Here is a 22,521-nt window from a genome sequence, read left to right as displayed (position 1 = left end):
TAAACGTTTGCGCTCTAAGGAAGGGCATTGCATTCACAAAAGAAAAAAAAACTTCTCTCGTAATTACGAGAAACGATCTCGTAGCGTAATTACGAGATCAAGATCTTGTAATTGTGACAAAAGATCTCGTAATTATGAAAAAAGTTAAGGTAGCCTGGTTATCAGTGACCGCTAAGGCGCTAAGGAAAAGACAGTGGGCAATGATGGCGCTACCTCATTTAATCCGTTTTTATTTCCTTCTCGGTATGAGACACTGGGAAATAGTAATGTTGCTTAATGTGGATGGCTTTAATATTAGTATGTCAACACTGTGCAAATCGTTGGGATTGTTAAGGCGGAAAGCCCAGTCTGACGTGCTGGAAGTCGCTCTCTTTCTACGGGAGCTAAACCAATAAGGGATGATTCATAGATATAAATTTATGCATTTGAAATGCAACCAAGCTGGTTTGGTGGTATCACAAAGTACTGCCCGGTACCTGCTCAAAATCCTAGGTACAGACCAACTTTTGAGCTAGGTGACAGGCTTACTATTTTCATGAATTTCACCTCCAGAGCAAAACGGTTTACGGCTAAATTCGTGAGGTGTTTTGCTGTGTGGAAGCCTAACGTAAAAGTAAAAAGCAAGCAGATTCGTTCTTGTCGACATTGTTATTACCCAGACTTTAGCTACATAGCGTTAGGTTCCCAAACCTGTGGAAATACGGGCCGGTTCTGAAAAGGCACCAAGGCAGCACTGGCTCCGCACGGGCACCAGTACCGTCCTAATGGAAAAGAGCTAAAAGATGAGTGTGAAATTGCACACTAGTGCGTAACACATGACAAAATTTCTATGAATCTTGTCAACAAGCAAACAATGATGTACAGTAGAAGAAAAAAGTCTCATCTCTCATAAGAACAAAGAAACCGTGCCACAGACAGTACATAACAAAATCAGTAGGAATCACACAAATTTTTTCTTCATGATTTAGTGACTTTATTTTTAACTTGTGCTTGACTTTCATGATCCATGTGCAGATTATTTGAGGTGTCTGTCATACACTTTGTCAGGTCTTTGATAAATATCATTCCCATCTGAAGATGACACACTACATAATAGTGACTAGTTAGACATGGTTCCAAGTTTGGTAACAGTTCTCATCAAAAATATTGATTGTGTTCAGCTTGGGTAAATAAAAAGTAGTGTGAAAACTGAAATAATAAAGAAAAATTATGAGATGTCTTATGTGCTGCATCCGCGGTTCATGAACATGTGGACCAGTCCTCTGATGCCTGCGAATCTTTCTCTGTACTGTGGAGTTTGGCTTTCTTCTCTCGTGGGCCAGTACTCAATCCATGTCTTCTCACCCAGTAAATACTGCAATCTGAGGATGGGAACAAATGAAATGAAAAGTCTGTCTCTCTTGAAAACACACACATGCACACAAAACACACACACACACACACAAGTAACACCTACTTTCCATCAATCCTTGGTAAGTCTGTGGATCGTCCCATAATTAAGTAAGTCTTTCCTTGCAGTAAATCCAGGGCATCTCTACAGTGTGGATGAGCCATGAAGATGCGTTCTTTCCCCTCCACTCCAGCATCAGTACCTACAGGAAAACAAACAGCCTCATCAAAACATCACACAAGCTTTTATTTTCTACATCTATAAAGAGAACTCACCTGAGTACAGTTTGTTTTAGTGTTTGAATGATCGGCATTGTGCAAACATTATACTACAGAACTGCTGGTTCAAATGGGAAGAATCGTTTAAAAATCGTGTGACTTCCATCCGTAGGGAAAGCGTGTTACAATATGCACAGGTTGTTCAGGTAATATTGACTGCACATTGAATTTGACACCTTCCAATTTAGACTCTTTATTATGCAAAGAGCAAAGGATTGGTCATATTATAATTAAAGTGATTTCAAGTTGTGTTTGTATCTTTTATAGCTGATTATCAACATTTCCAAGATAAACAAGTAAACAACCAAACAAACAAACAAAAAATCACAAGGGACTGAACAATGAAGTAAAAGAAATTCTTTGGAATTAAACTTTAGAATCAGCAGTTGGCCAAAAAAAAAAAAGAGAGAAAAAAAATGGGGCAAAGGAAAAGAAAGGATTTCTTTTACTGAAAAGAGAATTTTAAAAGCCATACCTTCTTTAATAACTTGGTCAATCTTCATGTTGTAAATATCTGTGTGTTCAGTCAACTCGCTGCTTTCCACAGTAACTTTGTAAACTGTAAAGCAATTGTAAAACAATGATTGTCATGACCAGCCCAGGTGAAAACCAACCAGGTACCCAATATCTGTTTTCTTAAGTAAACAGTTCAATAAATGTCCTTCAGTTTTGACTAAAGTAAAACTTTATATAGTTAGATATATAAAGTATTATATATTATAGTTAGAAAATGTATTGTTTTAATATCTACAATGTTTTACTTCAATCTTTAGAATTTGCCTGTTACACACACACATACAGCTTTCATCAATATTTACCATAATCCATGCCAGGCTCACAGGCTTTGTCCTCACGTTCCTTCTCTGATACTTTGTCCTTCTTCTGTCGACTGCAGTTTTCTGTGACAGACATGATAAGAGCCATTTTCTCCAGGGTATACACACACACACACACACACACACACACACACACCACATACCTTCTGCACATAGGCACAGTTCTTTATGGCATATTCTGTTAAGGTGCCCCTCTTTCTTGTTGGGATGGTAGAACTTCACACAGCGTTGGTCTGTAACAGATTACCACACACATGACTGGTTAAGTGTGTGGGCGTGTGTGTGTGCGTGTGTATGTGTGCGTGTGTGTGTGTTATTTGGCTCACCTGGAGAATAGTATTCGTACACAGTGATTCCAGCAGGTTGAAGAAGACCCACTTCTATTACTTTGTGAACTCTGAAAACAATTTTGTCTCTGTGCTTATGAGAGACCTGATCAGAGAGAGAGAGAGAGAGAGAGAGAGAGAGAGAGAGAGAGAGAGAGAAGGAGAGACAGAGACAAAGAGAGAGAGAGACAAAGAGAGAGAGAGGGTATACTCAGAACTGAGTTTTCTACATGGATAGATACTTGACTGATAATTGTAAATTACGGGTGTGTCTGTGTTTCTGCAGTACCTTATCCAGGTAGATGATGAGAGAGCCTCTTTCTGACAGCTGTTTATCCATCTCAAACTTCTGGATGTACCTGTCTCGTCCAGTCATTAGCTAAACATTGAGTCACAATGGAGCATCACAGCATAGTACAGAAACTCATTAGAAAAAAAAAATCTGCTAAGATGTCTTACACCAATGTCTGCCATCACAGATAAACAACTAAAACTAAAGTGAATTGAAAAAAAGTGAACTGAGCCGAATCTGTATCATTATTCTGAATGTTTCATGAAAGATTACAGAATGATACAAACTCTCTTTCTCACATCCCTCAAAATTTTTCCCCTTGTCTGTAGATATGACGGAGGTGTCTATCTGGGTGTATTAGTACATGAAGACATGAACCATCAAGTATCCTTCTCTAAAATGCCTAGATCCATACTAACAAAACAAGAGATGTGGATATCTGACAGATTATGTGCCAGTCTGTTCTCATCACCTCATTCAAATCGTGCTCGTCCACAACAAAGCCTGTCAGCAAACCCACATCCAGAATGGACATAGTGGCATCTCTGTCCCCAGACTTATAGCTACATAAAAGAACAAAACAGAACCAAACACACACACACACACACACACACACAGATTTCATTTGTAAAGATGATGCAAAATGGGCCAATTTTAACACCTGTTTGGGCATTTGTGGGTAGCTCAGCCTTTTACAAAAATATATTTGTAATTAGTCCAAAGTCCACATCAGGGGAAATCTTAAAAAATCACTCAGAAGGCAGCATAAAGTAGCATCCTTTTTCAACAATAAATATTGTAACATACTCATTTGTTGAAAGGGCAAAGTTAATTAATCTCTGTTCTCTCATTAGTTCACATGTTATAAATTACATATAGCAGAACATATTTCTCCATGTGGTGTGTTTTGCAGTATAAGGCTAAATAAAAGAAACAGTACTACTGTATTTCTCAGTTTTTACATTAACCTTTTTTCTTTTTTTACTTATTATCCATCTGATCTTTATGATTTTCACCACATAAAATATCTGTCCACTGATGAGCTGACTGATTTAGCTTAGAATGATATTCTTCTCATAAACATGCTAACATTTATGTTTACTTACAACACTTCAATGCTCAACTGGTATGTTTCTATTGCTCCAGGATAAGACACTGAAAGGGAGGGAGAGAGAGAGAAAATCAGTTTACATAAATGTTCTCAGGTATCCAATATCCTTTTAGTTCAAATTGAGTGGAAGACTTGTGGACTCGTACCATCAGCTTGTTTGTCCATTGTCACTTCCAGATCAAAAAGTTTGCAGTCACTCTCCTTTGTAACAGGTTTGGCGTAGTACAGAGTCAACACCTGAATGACAGGTCAGACAGGATATTTGACAGATGTAATGCACTCATAAATCATCCGTTATGTTCCTTTTTTTAGGGAAAAAAACAAAACAGAATCAGAAATACTTACTGAAACAGCTCCAGCACCAGTTCCTTTGGCAACAACAGTGAGGTTCTGGTCAATCTGGAGCTGTGGGTATGATACATATATAATGTGTAATACATGTATTTACATATAGCTTATAAAACATATATAAAACAAAGTAAATAAATAAAGATATATAGTAAAGTAAAGTAAATAAAGATATACATTTCATATGCGTGTGTGTGTATGTGTCTGTGTTTGATATTGACTTCAGAGTTTTGAACGAATATGCATTTAATTGGCATGTCATATAACCATGGCTTCACTGACGTCCACTTTAAGCTAAATAAATAAAAATAATTTGATACCCAGGAAAATCAGCAGAGACTTCTTCACCTAGTTGTTGGATAAGTGTTGGTGTTGGACACCATTCTCTGCCCAGAGGATACAAGTTGTGTTCATATCATGTTGTTAACTTTCCTGATGCTCAAATCTTTATTTAGTCTCTGTATTAGCTAATCTAAGTTGTTTTTTTTAAATATGTGTTAAAGTGTTGTATCAAAACATGGCGCTAAAGGATGACTGAATTGTCTTAGGACAGTTCACCCATATGTACAGTAAGCCCTATTTACTTAATACCCCAAAACTTCTTAAATTGTTATTCTAAGCCAAATATACATAGGGCATCCAGTGATAAACCATAGATAATGAATTGATATGTCATGAGATATGATGAGTGAGTTGTTTAGGGTATGGATGGATCAAGCTGCAAATTTACAGCTGTTAAGCACTACACTGCTCAAATTACACTAATCCAGCCCTTTGAGTGGAATGTGCAAAAAAACCTATAAAGTCCCTCAGCATGTAATATTGTAAATGCATGTTTTTTTCCTCCAGTATTTTAACTGTTTGAACTCCCCTTTGTCTCCTCCTACCTTGTCTGAGCGTAGTAGGTGGGAGTTTCCACTGTTAAAGGACCATTTGATGGGTTTCTGTCTGCCAGAAATCTGAACTTCCACGTCTAGATTTATATCCTGCTGCTTCTTCCCTTGTACACGGTATTCTGCCACAGCCTGGAACACCATAATGGTTGCCTAGGAAACAAACAGTAGTAGTGGTTGTCATCACAGAGTGTTTTTTTTAATCTAGAAAATGCAAACTATGTCCTTTTTGGACAAACATAAACTCACCCCAGATTTGGTTACAAGTTTGTCAACTTTGAGATCGTATTAAACTCCGTAACACAGTTTTAATTAAACAGGAACTGGTTGCTACACTGGATTTTACAGAGAATGCAGTGAACTTCATTTGATGACATGAAGATAGAAAATAAACTTTACAGAAGAGACAAAAATGTCCAGCATTACTAAAGACAGTCGCTGAGTTCCATGTTAAACAGTCACTTCCTTGCAAACCTCAGGACGTCCTCTATTTCAGTGATTATACTGTTCAGTTTGACTGTCTGTAGTATGAGAATGATCAGTGATTATACTGTTCAGTTTGACTGTCTGCAGTAGGAGAGTGATCAGTGATTATACTGTTCAGTTTGACTGTCTGTAGTATGAGAGTGATCAGTGATTATACTGTTTAGTTTGACTGTCTGTAGTATGAGAGTGATCAGTGATTATACTGTTTAGTTTGACTGTCTGTAGTATGAGAGTGATCAGTGATTATACTGTTCAGTTTGACTGTCTGTAGTATGAGAATGATCAGTGATTATACTGTTCAGTTTGACTGTCTGTAGTAGGAGAATGATCAGTGATTATACTGTTCAGTTTGACTGTCTGTAGTATGAGAATGATCAGTGATTATACTGTTCAGTTTGACTGTCTGTAGTAGGAGAATGATCAGTGATTATACTGTTCAGTTTGACTGTCTGTAGTATGAGAATGATCTGAGATTTTCTGAGAGAGAATACCTGTGTGGTGCCACCTCCTCCATAGTGAGTTTTCTGTCTGTTCAGCCAGTGAACTATTTCTCCTGCTTTGTCAAAGTCTTTGGCTTTGACCAGCGCCAACAGGGCATAGGCTGTGGCCTCTAGTGAGAAATGATGGCCACCAGGGACTTGCCAGTAAATGCCATCTGTATAGAGGATAAAAGACAAGATGAATTTTACTTCAATACCAATAGTGTTTTTCAGCACAGCCAAGTGACTTTACCAGGTCAGTCTTAGCCTTTAGTAATTTCCCAAAGTCAGAGAGGTCTAGCGTGTGTCTAAAAGACCAGCTCTGTTCATCGACAGAGACTTTTAATTTTTCCACCTCATCAACAGATTTCTTATGTACATTTATAGGACATTTCATTGATTCCCAGTTTGAGCTTGATTAAAAGAAGTTGTAAAAATGCCACTAACTTGTGTGTTTGAAATCAGAACAAAAAAGAAAGTGAAGGACCTTTTCCTTGAGTTGAGTGCCTCATTAGAGTGTCTTTATCAAGTTTTCCTGCGTTGGCCAGTGCGTAAGACGACATCGCAACAGCATAAGGATTTGTCAAAGATGGCAGCCGACGCTCTAAATACTCCACAGATTTCTTGATAGAGTTTGGAAGACTCTGAAGTGGAGACAGAGAGAGAGAGATCTATTACAGCCAGAGAAATGTATCAAATCTCCATCTATAGAGTTGTTTTAAGGCGATAACGCAATGGTGGAACAATGAGAAATGGCAATTTCATTCAATATTAGTTAATATGCGCGTCAGCATATTAAGATGGTATGACAGCCCCACAAAACAGTCTCATTGGGAAAAAAATTGATTGTAACTGTTTACTATATGAGAAATAAATGAATGAAACATTAACTGAATAAACATAACATAATACAAATCCAGATGATGTGGATGAATGGGAAAAACAACGAAGGAAAAAGCTGTAGGGAGCATATGGGATTGACTCACACCAATGCTGTTCACACATAACCTGCTGCCTTCCTGCATAGCGATGAGCACAAAAGCTGTCAGAGACGCATCAGCATCTTTCCCTCGCACATTGCCCTGGAAACAGAGAGTGATCATAACAAATTAATACAAGCTCTCTATAAATTGTGAAGTTTAGAGCAAGGATTTGAGAGTGTCACTTAGTTTAGAGAGGCTGCAGACCAAACTTGTGTGAGATTAAGCAATCTGTGGAGTAACATAAGTATGAAATTAACCTTAACAGTAACTTAAACTGATCCTTACCCCCTTCTCTCCAACTTACCACCATTTCTCCATGGATTACAGGAGCATCTTCTTTAAACATGCCATCAGGAAGTTGTTTATTCAGAATCAACCACTTGAGTGCGCTGCAGATCACGTTGTCCTCAACGGAAATGAGGTCGCTAGCCATAGCGAAAACTTTGGCCACATACGCCGTCAGCCTTTGACAAAAAAAACAATGTTTAACACATGAGTTTTGGGAGCTTGATCAAATATAAAAGAAAAAAATAGAGAACAACTGACAGAATTGCTTACCATGTACTGCTTGGTCTTTCAATCCATGCAGCATAAGAACCATCTGATTTACGATAGGCAAGCTCACGTTGGTAACCTAAACAACAGAGATTTAATAATATCCACTTAAGTGCTACAAACGCTGACCAGTAATGAGGTTATTGGCAGTAGGTGATTTGTAGGGAGATGTTAACCTGTCATGCGCCTATGAAGTCTACAGAATGGTGTCAGTGACCATTTGGCCATCCCCAGTGTTAAAAAATAACAAATCGCCTACTGGTTACTGGTATTGACATGGCATGGTACTTCATTTAGAAACCAAAACAGACAATATCTCTACAATATCTCTACAACTGCAGATATTAACTTGTGGTGCTGATTAAGATAGTTAAGATGATATTGTAGTCTCACTAGGTGCATTGCTAATAATGTCAGGTACCTGGGTTCCAATTTGTCATACCATATGGTTTTAATACCAGAGTAACAATGGACTCATATGGCTGAGGTTTTTACCTTTACTCTTGTACACCACAAACATAACAATTTGGTCACACATTTCACAACAACCACTAACCTCCATCATGAACTGAGGATGTACATGATGTACATGTTACTGACAACAAACACCATTCGAAGAAATATGTTTGTGTTATCATTTGGATACCTTCTGCTACCTGGATTAGATCTGAGGAAATGATCTCTTTTGTCACAGAGGGTCACTGACCTGTGGTGATGTGTTTAATGGCCTCGTTTCTGCGGTTCAGTCCCACACGTTCCCACTGCTTGGTGTTGTCCAGGTAGTGCGTGGCGATGAGGGGAAGGGTCATGTAAATCATATTTTGTTCTCCACAGCCCACTGGCTGGACGATGAGGGAGCCCATGAAGTCTCCACTGATTGCCTGCTCAAGGGTCTGGCTGATCTCTTCACCTGAAGAACAAAGGACAAGAATGCATGCTGAGGAATACTCAATGTGTGTTTTACATTTTTACATGTTACTGAGTGTGTGTGTGTGTGTGTGTGTGTGCATTTGTGTTTTTACCTGTCACAGTTATATGTGTGCTAGCTGGGGTGTCAGGCACCCGTCCTTTTGGGGGACTACTCTGAATATGCTCAACCTGTTCACTACCTGAGAGAAGAGACAGAGAGTGAGAGGGAGAAAAAAAAATAGAGAGATGTTTGGTGTCATAATAAGCTGTTATTAAACTACATGCTGATTATTGTTGTGTTTATCAAACTCTGCTCTTCTTACCTTGATGTTTAGCTGGGTTCAGTTCCAGATTCTTTACTTCAAGCTTGGTTAACACACCTTCAGGCTGGTGAACAGGGAGAACATGATGTACACTATAGAAACTTGGGTAACACTTTACTTTACAGATTGGTAATGGTATGGTAATACTATGGTAATAAGTTGTACTTAACCATAAATTAAATGGTAATTCCCAAGTTGTTACTAAATAATAAGACAGTAATTTTATTTTATTTTATTATTTCACCATTTTATTACTGACTTGTTACCTCGATAATTACTGATGTATTTAGTAGGAAACTAATGTTTAATTCATGGATAATTACAACTTGTTACCATTATTTTACCATTTTATTACTGACTTGCTACCCTTAAAATTACTTATTATTTAGTAACAACTAGGAAATTACCATTCAATTTATGGATAAGTACAACTTATTACCATAGTATTACCATATCGTTACCCTATAATTGCCGATCTGTAAAGTGCTACTGAAACTTGCATTAATTTGCATTAATTTGTAGCTCTACACATAATCAGAACCATGAGTTTAGACTAATTACTACACTAGTTACATTCTATCACCTGATGTGTACATATGATCTTCATTCTTTGATTGCAATTTCAGCTGGAGCCAGCAGGTAGCAGCAAAAAGTCATGAATTCAAAGACATTCTCCTCAGATCAGTCAGTGTGAAGAAATCTGACTGTTTGATACTGCCTAAACCACATAATCCACTTCAAACTTGTATCATGACATCACAATATAAAAGGTATTAAGACTGACCATTTTGAACTTTTTTTTTATTCTCCTATAGTTCCTGATTTAGATTTAAAACGGGGACAAAATGCAAACTCACCACCACACGCAGTTCCTTCCTGATGCCGTCTGTGCTTATACCTTCTGAGTCAGAGGCTTTCACTTCGATAGAGTGCTCACCCAGTTCCATTGGGATGATGACAAAAGGCACAGCAAGGGTAGACATTTTATTCACCCTTACATGGGTGCGGTATCTGCCCCTCTTGCTGGCAGAACTGCACACATTTTCAGTCTCCATCAACTCCACTCGCACCTAAAAGAGAGAACCAGCCAATCATGTCTCAGCACAGATGACATGGGTCATCTAATTGTGCCACAGCAAGCCACCAGACAGAAACTGAAAACCGAATATTGTTTATTTTCAGTAAAGTTACACATTCACCTTGAACAGGGATGCCAGTCACTAAGAGCAAGACAAATTTAGCCCATAAAATGCTATTAATAAACAGAAATTACCTTTTCTAGGTCATAGTCATTGTAGTTATGCAGGATGGCTTTGATCTCTAGTTGTTCATTGCGCACAGCTGAATAAGGCAACTTCAGATCAATGAAGAAATCTTTCACAACAACCATCTCATAGGTGTCTGCCACACAGATACCTAAAAAAAGAAAGTCAAAAAAATGGTTGATCAGTTAAGATCCAGTATTGGTCTTGGTGTAAAAAATGTTAAAGAGTTTTTCAGACAGGGAGACAGACAGATGATAAGACAACTGGGATTCTGACCAAGAGAGGGAGACAGGCTGATAGCTGTGATTTCCCAGGTGGTGATGGAATCTTTCAGGAAGCTGCTCTTGGTAATGGATGTTGTGGGGCTGAAACAGAAAGAGGAGTGGAATATTTGTTCCAGAACATCCCAAGAAAACCTCAGTTAAAATGAACAAAACAGGGATGATTAAAATGAAAAATTAAAAACAGTTGAAGCAATTTTTTCAATATTTGTTACTTTTCGATGCTTTGACTTTGACTTGTTTCAAAATATCATGTCAGCTTATGGCAGATATCCTCTTATTTTAAACTGAATTAAACGTTTCACTGTATCTTAAAACAACTCATAACAAATTGTTAAAAAACTTTTTCTCCCACAAACCATGGCCTGTTGTCAGGACACTGAGGAAGCAGTTCATCTTCCCAAAGCCAACTTTCTGGGAACTGAGTACGTGATGTGATGTCATCAGAATCTATAAAGAATTCATTATCTTCCTCACCTGCAACACACACACACACACACACACACACACAGGTGGATGTAACTCTCCATGCTGATGGTGCAGTTTTGGTCTGATTGAGACGTCTGTGTAGACTGCTGTGGTTGGATATATATGGGGTTTAAATGAGGTTTGTGAGTTTTGTTTATGGGGTTTAAATGAGGTTTGTGAGTTTTGTTTAATTGAGGACTGTGTTTTAAATTGTAGTTTAAATGTGTGTGTGTGTGTGTGTGTGTGTGTGTGTATGTATGTCTGTCTGTCTGTGTGTGTGTGTGTGTGTGTTTTGTTGTGGTTTAGATAAAGGTGTGTGTTGGTACAGTGGAGTGATCTTACTGCGAGCGAGAAGCATCTGTTCATCCTTGGCCTCTTGTTTGCGAGTGGACATTTCCTTGCAGCAGTGAATGAAAGCCTTCACACACTCGTCCCCATCAATGATGAACTCTGACCTCCTCTCACATGTGTAGCCCAGTTTATTCTCTCTCATTCCATCCAGGCAACACTGCTTCGATACACCTGAGTATTTATCCGCTGAGAGCAGAGAGACAGAGACAGAGAGAGAGAGACAGACAGAGAGAAAGAGAGCTCTGTGAGTTCTGTAAGTCTACCTACATACTATATTCTATTGTTTCATAATAGCAAAAAAATGCTGCTCTATTAAAAAAGCTGCTCTGTTGTTATTAATTGTCCACTTTTTGTTGCACAAACGAGCTGACTAAATGTAATGTTCACACATAGACATCTTGCTTGTGACTGGTGACATTTGATGACATAGACATCAAATGTCCACCAATCACAAGCATTCCTCTGAATGAAGCATCTCTGGACAGAGCGGCAGGTGAGTTTGACAGGAGACACAGAGATGGCAGCTGACAGAGAAAAATTAGTTAACAGGAAAAATGATGGTATTTGTTAATAGGTGTTAAATAAATGCAGTCTCTTACTCAGCTTTTTGGTGACTTCCAGAATAGTCTCAGCGCGTCGTCTTCTCTTTGCCGGTGTGGGGCATGTTGTTACTGGAAACATAAAAGGTGAAATAGTAAAATAGAGTACATGAATATATATTTATTGTTCTTGCAAAGTACTTGATTCCTGAGAAATATTGTTTATTGTTTTGTGTACTGTATGATGTATAAAGCAATTATGACAAAAAAACCTACCTGTTCTGGAGTCAGTGCCTCCTGCAGTGCTGGACTCAAACAGCAGTCCTGCATCATAGAAAACTCCCATACTGTCTTTACCACTACCAGCCGTACAACCAGTGTCATGTTTCTCAATGATGTCCCAGATCTGTTAGGAGAGAAAAGAGAGAGAGAGAGAGAGAGAGAGAGAGAGAGAGAGAGAGGTTGTGTGTGCTTACTGTGAGAGAGTTTAACAGAAAATACAATCCCTTGCCTTAACTTCCAATCACTGGTGAAGCAGTGCTTTCTGTAACCTTAATAAAATACTAAAATTAAATAGTAATATAACTGTGTTTGACTTGGTTGGTCACCTTGGTTTGGGTGAGTCTGTTCTTGTTGTTGAGCACATATACTCCTTTATCCACAGCCACCAGCCCAACCTTAGCCCCAGGGTCTCCAGTGATCTCTAGACTGAAAGGTTTACCAGGACTGTATGTGTCCCTGGGACGAACGGCTTGCACTTTCAGCTGAGAGAGAGAGAGAGAGAGAGAGAGAGATGATAAATCTGTTTTATAATGGGGATGTTCTGTTCAACATCATTTTGTTTTTGTGAAATTTAGAGAATGAAAGTCTCCTTTACTTTTTCCATGATAAAGGCTTCATAATATCCTCTAAAGGAACATAGACATGATAAAATCCACAAACTGACCAAAAGGGTGATGTGACTATGTCACCATAATGACTATGACCATTGTCACAGGGCCACAAAAAACGAACAATTTTAGGTTGGAAATCTTCTCAAATTTTTCTATAAAACGTACCGTTCCCATGCAGGTGTCCTTCACATCAACCCAGACTGAGTCAGACACAACCTCCGAAGTACCTACATGGTAATACGCCACCAGACGGAAAGCAGGAACCATGTCCTTTGTCACTGTTAAAGATAAAGTCACCAGAGCCTGGCCCTTCCTCTTAAATCTGTCAACTTTCACAATCTGCCCTTTACTAAGAATCTGTTGACAAAGAGAAAATAAAAAAGACAATGAAAATATTTCAGCACATATCATTTTACAAAGTTTTTTTTTATTCAAAAGAAATGGTACTGATTAAACAGTGATATGGATACTCTGCAAATAAATATCACATCTTTTCAGTTACTTTATTAAAAACATTTGTGCCAAATAAAACAAATTAATGTAATCAACATTATATACATAGTTAAGTAATAAATTAACACTGATACAGAGTATAAAATGACTTCATAAGCAATACATCATGTGATCACAAAGAAAATCATACCATATAGGTGAAATCTTGCTCCTGCACTCCAGGACTTTTGCCCAGGTTGAGGTTGACCTTGAGTTGATCTCCGATTTGGAGTTCTGTGGCATCTACCCCAATGTGCAGGTAATTTTGGGAGCCGCCTTTGGTTGTGTAAGCTAAGGCAGACATGTGGTTCTTTGCCTGTCTAGCATCCGTAAGCCGTGGATCGTTAGTCTTGACCTGATATGTGTAAAATAAAAAAAAATAAAACAATGAGAAATTCTCTGTGTCATTCTAAATGTGCATTTTCCTCCTCTCCAGAGAGTCAGATTCTGACAGAAAAAGTGTCTTCATCCTGTTCTCTAGAGAACTGTTTCTCAATCCTTGACCATGTACTTAAGCATTTCACAGACAAACTGTTCTGCTTTTGACTGGTTCCATCTCATGTTGAAATGAAATGGAAAAAAAAGGGAAAAATGAAACTCAGAATGGAGAGCAGAGTTCTATGAATCCATTTCAGCATTTACTAGTACAGTGGTCGTCCATGTGGACTGCATAAGTCAGCCACGACTCAAGCTATCTCACTCTGAACATGCTGATCACATCATTTAGACTAATGGGCTTCCATAATCAAGTGGATATCCACATATGTAGGATTGGGTATGTTAAAATTATATGAGTTATTTAAGTATCTCCCTGTCTGTCTGTTTTTGTGAGTACATGCGTGTCAGCATTACCTCACATACCGCATTATGCCTGTTCTAATGCGTTTGGTATTTGATAAACAAGAAACTGGCTTAGTCATAAATTATATCTTTTTAAAAATATAGATATTCTTAATTACATGTATTACACATTCATGGTCCTGATGATTGTCCTACAGTAATATCTGAGTACCTATGTCATGCCTTATAAAATATAATATGTGGACTGTAAATATTACTGATGGTTGTTCTACCGTTGTATCTGGTCAGAGTTGTTAAAGGGTTGAATGAAAGTTGTCTGCACACTTTTAATAAAATGAGAACAAAGATTTACGTGCGGATTTTTTCTGTTTTTTCTGTTTTGAACCAGCCTGTTTTTTTTCATTCTACTTCTCTTACTAAGTTAACATGGAGCTTTTTGAAAACCATGCTGCATGTGCGTGCTGATAATTTAATATGTGTGATGTGAATTACAATAGAGCGTGTATATGGAATATAGTCATGGCAGGGCTTACAGAGATGTCCAGTTTGGAGGATCCTCCCTCAGAGTTGACCGTGAGCTTTGCCATCCCATTTGGTTTGGTTCTAGCACTGACTCCACCAGGCTGAGCCACCACTTCAATGTCTCTTGCTGGTGATTGGTCAGGATTGGTTACATAGACCTGTCAAATTCACACAGAGCAGAATTAGTACTCAAGGGAACAGGAATCCTGCCATTGCTCTTGGCTTGTCAGGGTGGAGCACTGATTCATAATGTGACTTACTGTTGAATGACATGTCATAATTCAATCTGAAAGTAAACCATCTCAGATCAAAAAATTTAGGGTTTACTTTCAAGATGAATGCAAAGAATGTGATCCCCATGCTTTCCTTGTAAATATTTTTGTTTAAACAAGAGAAATTTAAACAAGGAAAATATGTAATACCGAGACATCAAACGGCATTCCAGGTTTGAAGTATTTGGGAGTTCCCTTGAACTGAATGGTGTATGGTGATGTCACAATCTGAATGCCACCCTTTTGTGCCTCTACCATTTCACTGCCTAGAAGCACACACATGAACACACAAACAGTGTACGGTTTACATTATATTTAGAATGAAAACCTTAAGCCACAAAGTTAGTAACAAATGATAAGGAGAGAGAGAGGAAGAGAGTGAGAGAGAGAGAGAGAGAGAGAGAGATTATTTCTTACCAGTTTCTGTTAATACACTGACAGTTATGTATATGGACCGCCCAACAAGCTCAGCAATGCTAGGGAAGGTCTGCTCGATATCACTTTTCTTCAGTACTGCCTCACCTAAGCCATTTCTGATCTGAAATCAACCAAAATAAAATAAAAATATTAGATCACAATGACCAGCAAAAGACTGAGCATGTTTGCGACTATGAGAGGGAGAGAGAGAGAGAGAGAGAGAATGGGTGAGAGTTTGAGTGTGTCTGTGCATACGTGTAAGGAACATACAAAAAGACAGCATAGGAGGTAATGAGAAATGAGGATCTGGTATTATGATAACCAAAAGAAGGCAGCACAAAGGTCTCCCTAGGGGACAAGAGTAGTGCCAGTGCAGAAAATGGGGAAAAACCAGAGACCTTTTCTGGTAATGTCAGCTGGGCTGGCTCTGGGGATGCTGCTCTAAGGATCTGTGACACTGCTAGATTCTCTCTACCACAGCCATTGGCAAAATCTGCTCTGTAGGAAAGAAACACTCTGGTACATGTCAGGTATGTCCATGTCATGAAAGTTAATTCCCAGTTTTACGTAAAACTAATATTCATGGGGAGCACATACCCACCAACTGGATCACGTCTGAACCAGAAGCAAATGACCACTGGTAGTTTAGTGGATGATCTACTAGAGACCCTGCTGACAGATGGAGACCACATGCAATTTTGGAGGTGCCGTACTTCCATCAATCAAATCTCCCAGCATGCACCAAGGATGGGGGAAGGAGGAGGTCTAATCTGACTGTGGTGAGGTCGGAGGGAGAGATAAAGTGGGCGGGGCCTAGAAGTGTGTTTACACCATCAGCTGCCATTTGTGACCTGTAGTGACCTATATCCCATTCAGGTTAAATGGAACCTATATACCCTCAAAAGGGTCTGTAGAGAGTCCAGACAAACCCTGACTTTTCTGTCCTCTTCTGTCCTATACAGACAGATGTGTCCAATCAAGAACTATTAGGAGTAGTTATTATGGTTAGTGGTACCAGCAAAGCTGTTCCAAGGCTTAAAGCTACCACTTTCTCACCACCAAGGAAGCTTTGTTTTAATTTGTTTTTCAAAGTTTTTCATTTGTTTTGTTAACACATCTTCGTGTATTATTAATACTGGAGAACCACTGTCACCTCTGTCTCCCACAACCCCCCCCACCCCATTGTGTGTGTGTGTGTGTGTGTGTGTGTGTGTGTGTGTGTGTGGGAGAGAGAGAGATTTTGTGTGAGATAGAGTGTGTGAGAGTTTGTGTGCACAAAAATTGCAAAAACTGTAATATTCACCTCTACTCTCTGTAGAGATCCAGGAATAGTTCTCTTTTCCTCTGTCATCACTCCAAACAACACAAAACCTACTCCTGTCACCTCCTTTCCAAACAAATACCTTAAACAGAACCAAACAGAATCATATTAGCAAAGGTCAAAAACTGCAGCTGAAAAAATTACATTTTCATCCTAGGAAATAAAGAAAACACTACAGAAAAAAAAACTAAACTGAATCAGAGGAAAAAAAATATAACCACAAAGTTATGTAAATACATCACTATATGCAGTTCCATAAGAAAAATCAAATGAACAAACACACACACACACACACACACAGATATACAGACACACACACACACACACACACACACGCATACACACACACACACACACACACACACACACACACACATGAATTTGGTCATGCCTTTTGAAGTAAGGATCATTACTTGAAACGGCATGACCTAAATGACGAATAAAGATGCATTCAAACTTACAGACATTAACGTATTTTATTTTAGTTTAATAAATCCTAAACAGTGGCTTTGACATAAAAGCAACATTTTTTATTACCTTGCTTGTATTTCAACCTTGAGCTCTTTGTCGTCCACATAGAAGAAAGCCTGGCTTGGTTTCAAAATAATCTCAAAACTGGGCAACACTATGAGACAACAGACAAGAAGTCATGTCTTTCAAATTCTACAATACCAAAAAAGCAAGAGAGACAGAGATAGATAGAGAGAGAGAGAGAGAGAGAGAGAGAGAGAGAGAGAGAGAGAGAGAGAGAGAGAGAGAAAGAGAGAGAAAGCACTCACCATATTCTTTAACTTCAAAGTCAGCAGTAAAATTCTTCTGTGGGGAACTTATGAAACTTGTTACCACTTTCCAGGTCCCTGAGCTTCACAGAGGGAAGAGTCAAAGGCAGGAATAAGAAATAGCATTAAAAACAAGTCCACTTTCATACAACTGATAGGTTTAATGGTGTCATGTGCAGATATGATTTATGTACATATTAACCCAAAGTTCAATATATTAACACCAAAGAATAGTATGGACTTTGCTTTATGTTTGAGCCAGTGTCCTATAAACATTGATAAAAACAGTTTAGGTCTATGACATATTCATTCGCTTTTGAATCATGGAAGTTTTGAATGGTTTAGAATAAGGTGAGGTTTCATTCATCATATTCCATTTTAACTGATGGATGAAGAGATTTTTGTAGGAGGGACAGAATACTGTGAGCTTCACATAAAATGTAGACATGATGAATTTGATTACATAAATGGATGTCTTTATGTCACATTGGTGTGCTTACACTTTCTGTCTAATTTTCACTAAATGGCACTAAAATAACAAGTAATACCTAAATCTGCCTTGCTCTGTGTGTTTCCAAACAGTCAGAAGTGCAGTTTTTAAACATACCTAGTGATTTCAGGTAACTGGTACTTTCCAGACTTAACCCCTAGCTCTGGAAAGACAGTCTCTTTATGAATGATGATATTGTCTGGGGTCTGGAGGAAAACAATAATGAGTTAATGCTAGTGGTCATGTTTTATGTTGCTTTATGAAAAATTATAGATTATGAAAATGCTAGTTTTATATGGGAAAGCAATTTTAATGTTTCTGTTTTTTGTTTTACTTTTGGATGTGTTCAGTTTTTATCTCAAATCACAAATGACAAATGTTTTAAAATGCATTGTTTGAACATTGTAAAAGTACAACTGTCAGACACATTTTGTTATGAGGGTCACAGCACATCATTTCTTCAGTATTAAGTTGATGTATATGTTGTCACATTATATTATAGAGTAAACTGACAGACAATGGATAATTTTGAAAATGTAATCGACTCAATATGTATAATGTACTAATGGGATTATTTACCATAATTTCCACGGAGATTCCACTTGTCACAGGTTGTAATCCAGGAGTTACACAGAAGAGCCTGTAGTGAACTGGTGAGAAAATACGTATATCAGATCATAAGTTATTGTGTGTGCGTGTGTGTTTGTGTGTGTGTGTAAATTGTGCTAAATTGAGAATCTTCTTTCCCAGGCACCATTTCCTTGCTGTGGTATATAAGAAAGGTACACATTATTTACACAATACTGACAGAGTATGGTCATGTTCTGTTCATATGTTAATCCTAGACCAGTCTCACCTGTGTTATCTGGGGTATAAATGGTCTTGTCAGTCTGAACGAATATATAGCCAGACTGGAAGGAGACCAGTACCACTTTCTCCAGCAAACTGCCAGGGAACTGGGCCTGCAGGTAAACATACTGCTTCTCCAGGGGATCCTCACTAAAGAAATCTTTTGAGTTCGGAATCTAAGGATGAATGAAAGGCATAACATTTGACAACGTCCTGAAGTTTTTAACACAGTATAAAACATTGTCTCATGCACTTTATTCAGTAAGCTAATGAGTCTGAATACACTGCTTCATGAAGTAATTTAAACTGAAAATTAAAAATAGGCAAAGATGTCAAGGCTAAAATAAACAACTGATATTTCTATATTGTAATTTTGATAAATACATGACAATAATGATGTTTTATACAATGTTGCAATCAAGATTGCCTTGCTAAGAGTATTACAATATGTTTAACACAAACATGTACAGTTTAGCAACCATATTGAATCTGACACAGATTGTCAGTCCTCACCTCTATGCTTGTTAGAAGTTGATAGTTGTCGGCCGCAGTCAGAACAACATCTTTGGTCGTTATTGTTCTGGTCTTTCGTGGATGGTCTTTCACCATAATTTTCACATTAATGTTTCCCCCACCGGTATAGTCCTGTGCCTCCACAAACACGTTCTCTGGCGTACCCACCCTCAGGAGGTTAGGGGCCGACATGATGTAGCTGTGGGAGGGAAAAGTCAAGAGGTGAACAATATATAAGCTTTTTTTTTTCTTTTTACAGGTGCATTTATGTGTTAAAACTACAGACCAAAGCCTCACAGGAACATTAATCTGTATCCCTGTCTTATTTAAAACACTGACATGTCTCAGTGTGACATGTCTCAGTGTCTCTAAATCATACAGGTTGTTGAACTCTTCACTGACTGACTGACTGACTGACTACAAAACCACATGCACTCTTAATATCTAACGCATATGATATCTAAGAGAAGCTGTTTTTTAACATGTAGGTACATTTTGGGCATTACCAGTGAACTTCCAAAGTTCACATTTTCAAGCTTAAGCTGGTATGCAGTCCCAGCAGAAACAATCATCATCGAAATTATTTTTTGCCTCAGTTTTCGAGTATCATTTTCAAAGTTCTAAACCAGCTATGAAGACCATGATACAGCAAAGGGCTAAGATGTGGCTTTAACTGCACATCAGCTGAAGATCGTGGCCTATGCAGTTTTATTCCTCGCATTCTGTAATGGCTTGTGTTCCACTGTATAAGTACAGAACTGACAAACCTCATCAGTAAATTTACATTTACTGTCCATCTGTATATCTGTGTGTGTGTGTGTGTGTGTGTGTGTACTCACAGTGGAGTGCATTCTGAGATCAGGGGTAGGGAGAGAGACACCACGGCCAGCCACACCAGGTCCATATGCATCCTGTCTGTCTGTTCCTGGCTGTGTCCGTCAAAATGTCTGTGAGGCTGGACAAACACAGCTTTTATAACCCTCCCCACACAGACTTCACACAGGGATGAACAGTGGTGAGTCACCTACCTTCATCCAAGACCTTTAATCGTGCATATTGAGTAACCCTGCACAGTGAGGGAAACTCCAGTCAGTACAAAAAGTTGAAGGCTGAAGGTCAAAATAAAGTGTGTGTGTGTGTGTGTGTGTGTGTCTGTGTGTGTGTGTGTGTGTGTGTGTGCGTGTGTGTGCGTATGCATATGTTTGCATGTGTGCACATGCACATGCAATAGTTTTGCTCAGGACAATATGCCAAATATAAATGACCTATACATTCATTCATCAAAAAATCAAAATAGTATGTCAATTCAAAATCTGCCATGTCACAAATAAATAAATCCATAAATAAACCTCATATTTCTTGAGATGTCATTCGTAGCCTAATTCTGTTTTGGTACCAGATACCGATGTACTGGAATTCTGTGTAAAGGCACCACACATAAACACACCCTCCCACACACACCCGTTCGAGAGTGTAACAGTAACATTTTGTTCTTTACTTACATGTTGCAACAGTTCAGTATCAAAATACAACCACAGGGATTTTATGATTTTGTTTTGTACCTCTAAGACAGACACAGACATATTAAAAATGAGGCCTACATAATTTAGTTGCCCAGCTGTAACCTTTTAAAATATAGTTACTATTCAAAAACAAGATCACTACCTGACCATTGTTAAGAATTGTTAAATATTGTCATGTTCTTCGCATTTTTTTTCCCAACAAGATTAACTATGAGGTCTGAAGCTCAGCAAAATGTGGTGTATCTTTTATATTTTTGTTTAAAAAAATTATTGTGCACAAGCGCGCACACACACACACACACATCGATTCACATTACATGTACATTTATTTATTTAGTAAATGCTTTTTATTCAGGCAGAACACATCCTCTGTTTTAAAATGCTCTAAAATCATTTAAAGCTGATGATAAAACTGTTATAAATGTGTTTAAGAAGCTATGATACAACCACTTTTTTCTTCCCATTCAGTCAAGAGTATGACTGTTGTGTTGGAAACAGCTAATGAGCCCTGTGTTATTTACAGATAAAATTGGAATGAGTTGTCCGAGAGCTTTATCGATGTACTGGACATTTACTAGGAAATTATTTTGCATTGGAAATTTGGCTTCAAGGTGGCATTACATACATGATGCCAAGAAATGTTCTACTAGAACCTCTGCCCACATTCCACAGATAAAAATCAACCTATGTCTTCTTCTGTCAGTAGGCTTAAAAGGACTACATGGTGGGTATAGAACTCCACAGTCAAAACCTCAGTAACATGACCAAATCTTAGTCTCTGAGTACTCACTAAAAACAGAAGAAAAAACAAAAGAAAACAAAATGTCACTTTTATAGAGCAGCATTGACACATCTTATATATTTAACAGAGTTAAATCAGAGCTGTTTGGGAGGGAGTGACCCAATTGCAATCTGTGAATTCCAGTAACTGAAGTTAAAACAAACAACCTGGTCTGGGCATGAACCAGGTTTGGATATGAGGATTGGCAGCAGAATGATCACCTGGACTTGACCCAAAGCAAGTCTTTACTTACTTTTACCCTTACGCTCTTCAAACAGGACTTCAAGAAACAAACAAACATCAGCGGGTTGAGTAATAACTACCTCCCCTTTCTCCTCAGGTTGATATGTCTGTTCCTTTCAAGCTAGCAAAGTTTGTGAGTGCTTTAACTGTGAGGCTTTCAGGGACAGGACTTAAGGGTTACTAATTGGGTACTAGCAGTGTAATGGTAAAGGTAACAGCCTGGTCACTGTACAGTTGTGATTTGAAGTCAAAAGATTGGCAGGTCTCTGCCATTGTCTTCTCCAAAGGTGCCCAACCTTAGACATAGTTTTAAAAAATGTTTTGTGTGACCCTCTGCCAATCACAAACTGGAACATTTATAAATGACTTTAGTAGTAAAACTGACGAAGTTGTTCTGTTAGTGTCAATATGCATGGTCTTACTGTTTCCTGTTTCTGCTGCATTCACATCATGGCCTCTTACTTTTGAGACACTGACATTGTGCAAACATCTTGTGACACTAATTCTACATA

The 22,521-nt window shown here is 38.3% G+C and overlaps 1 protein-coding gene across 1 annotated transcript; it reads right to left on the bottom strand.

Moving 5' to 3' along the window:
* Positions 1-949: 949 nt before the first annotated feature.
* Positions 950-20,417, bottom strand: LOC115816655 (complement C3). The gene is made up of 41 exons (XM_030779688.1): positions 20,302-20,417; positions 19,463-19,661; positions 18,957-19,125; positions 18,680-18,750; positions 18,218-18,306; positions 17,611-17,693; positions 17,369-17,456; positions 16,814-16,913; positions 15,511-15,631; positions 15,244-15,359; positions 14,833-14,979; positions 13,650-13,853; positions 13,172-13,363; positions 12,722-12,877; positions 12,390-12,519; positions 12,174-12,245; positions 11,566-11,760; positions 11,115-11,232; positions 10,751-10,839; positions 10,483-10,625; positions 10,067-10,279; positions 9,210-9,273; positions 9,000-9,086; positions 8,684-8,887; positions 7,981-8,056; positions 7,727-7,886; positions 7,426-7,521; positions 6,927-7,083; positions 6,452-6,615; positions 5,469-5,627; positions 4,579-4,638; positions 4,380-4,470; positions 4,229-4,277; positions 3,595-3,685; positions 3,120-3,209; positions 2,831-2,936; positions 2,648-2,737; positions 2,487-2,567; positions 2,144-2,227; positions 1,457-1,592; positions 950-1,361 (listed from the first exon to the last, which is right to left on the bottom strand). Exons 1-41 carry the CDS (start codon positions 20,370-20,372, stop codon positions 1,220-1,222), a joined length of 4,953 nt encoding a protein of 1,650 aa, XP_030635548.1. The 5' UTR covers positions 20,373-20,417; the 3' UTR covers positions 950-1,219.
* Between the last annotated feature and the right edge of the window lie 2,104 nt (positions 20,418-22,521).

The sequence above is a fragment of the Chanos chanos genome, chromosome 7, assembly GCF_902362185.1.
Source record: "Chanos chanos chromosome 7, fChaCha1.1, whole genome shotgun sequence".
NCBI classification, from domain to species: Eukaryota; Metazoa; Chordata; class Actinopteri; order Gonorynchiformes; family Chanidae; genus Chanos; species Chanos chanos.
This window is presented reverse-complemented; position numbering and strand designations above follow the sequence as displayed.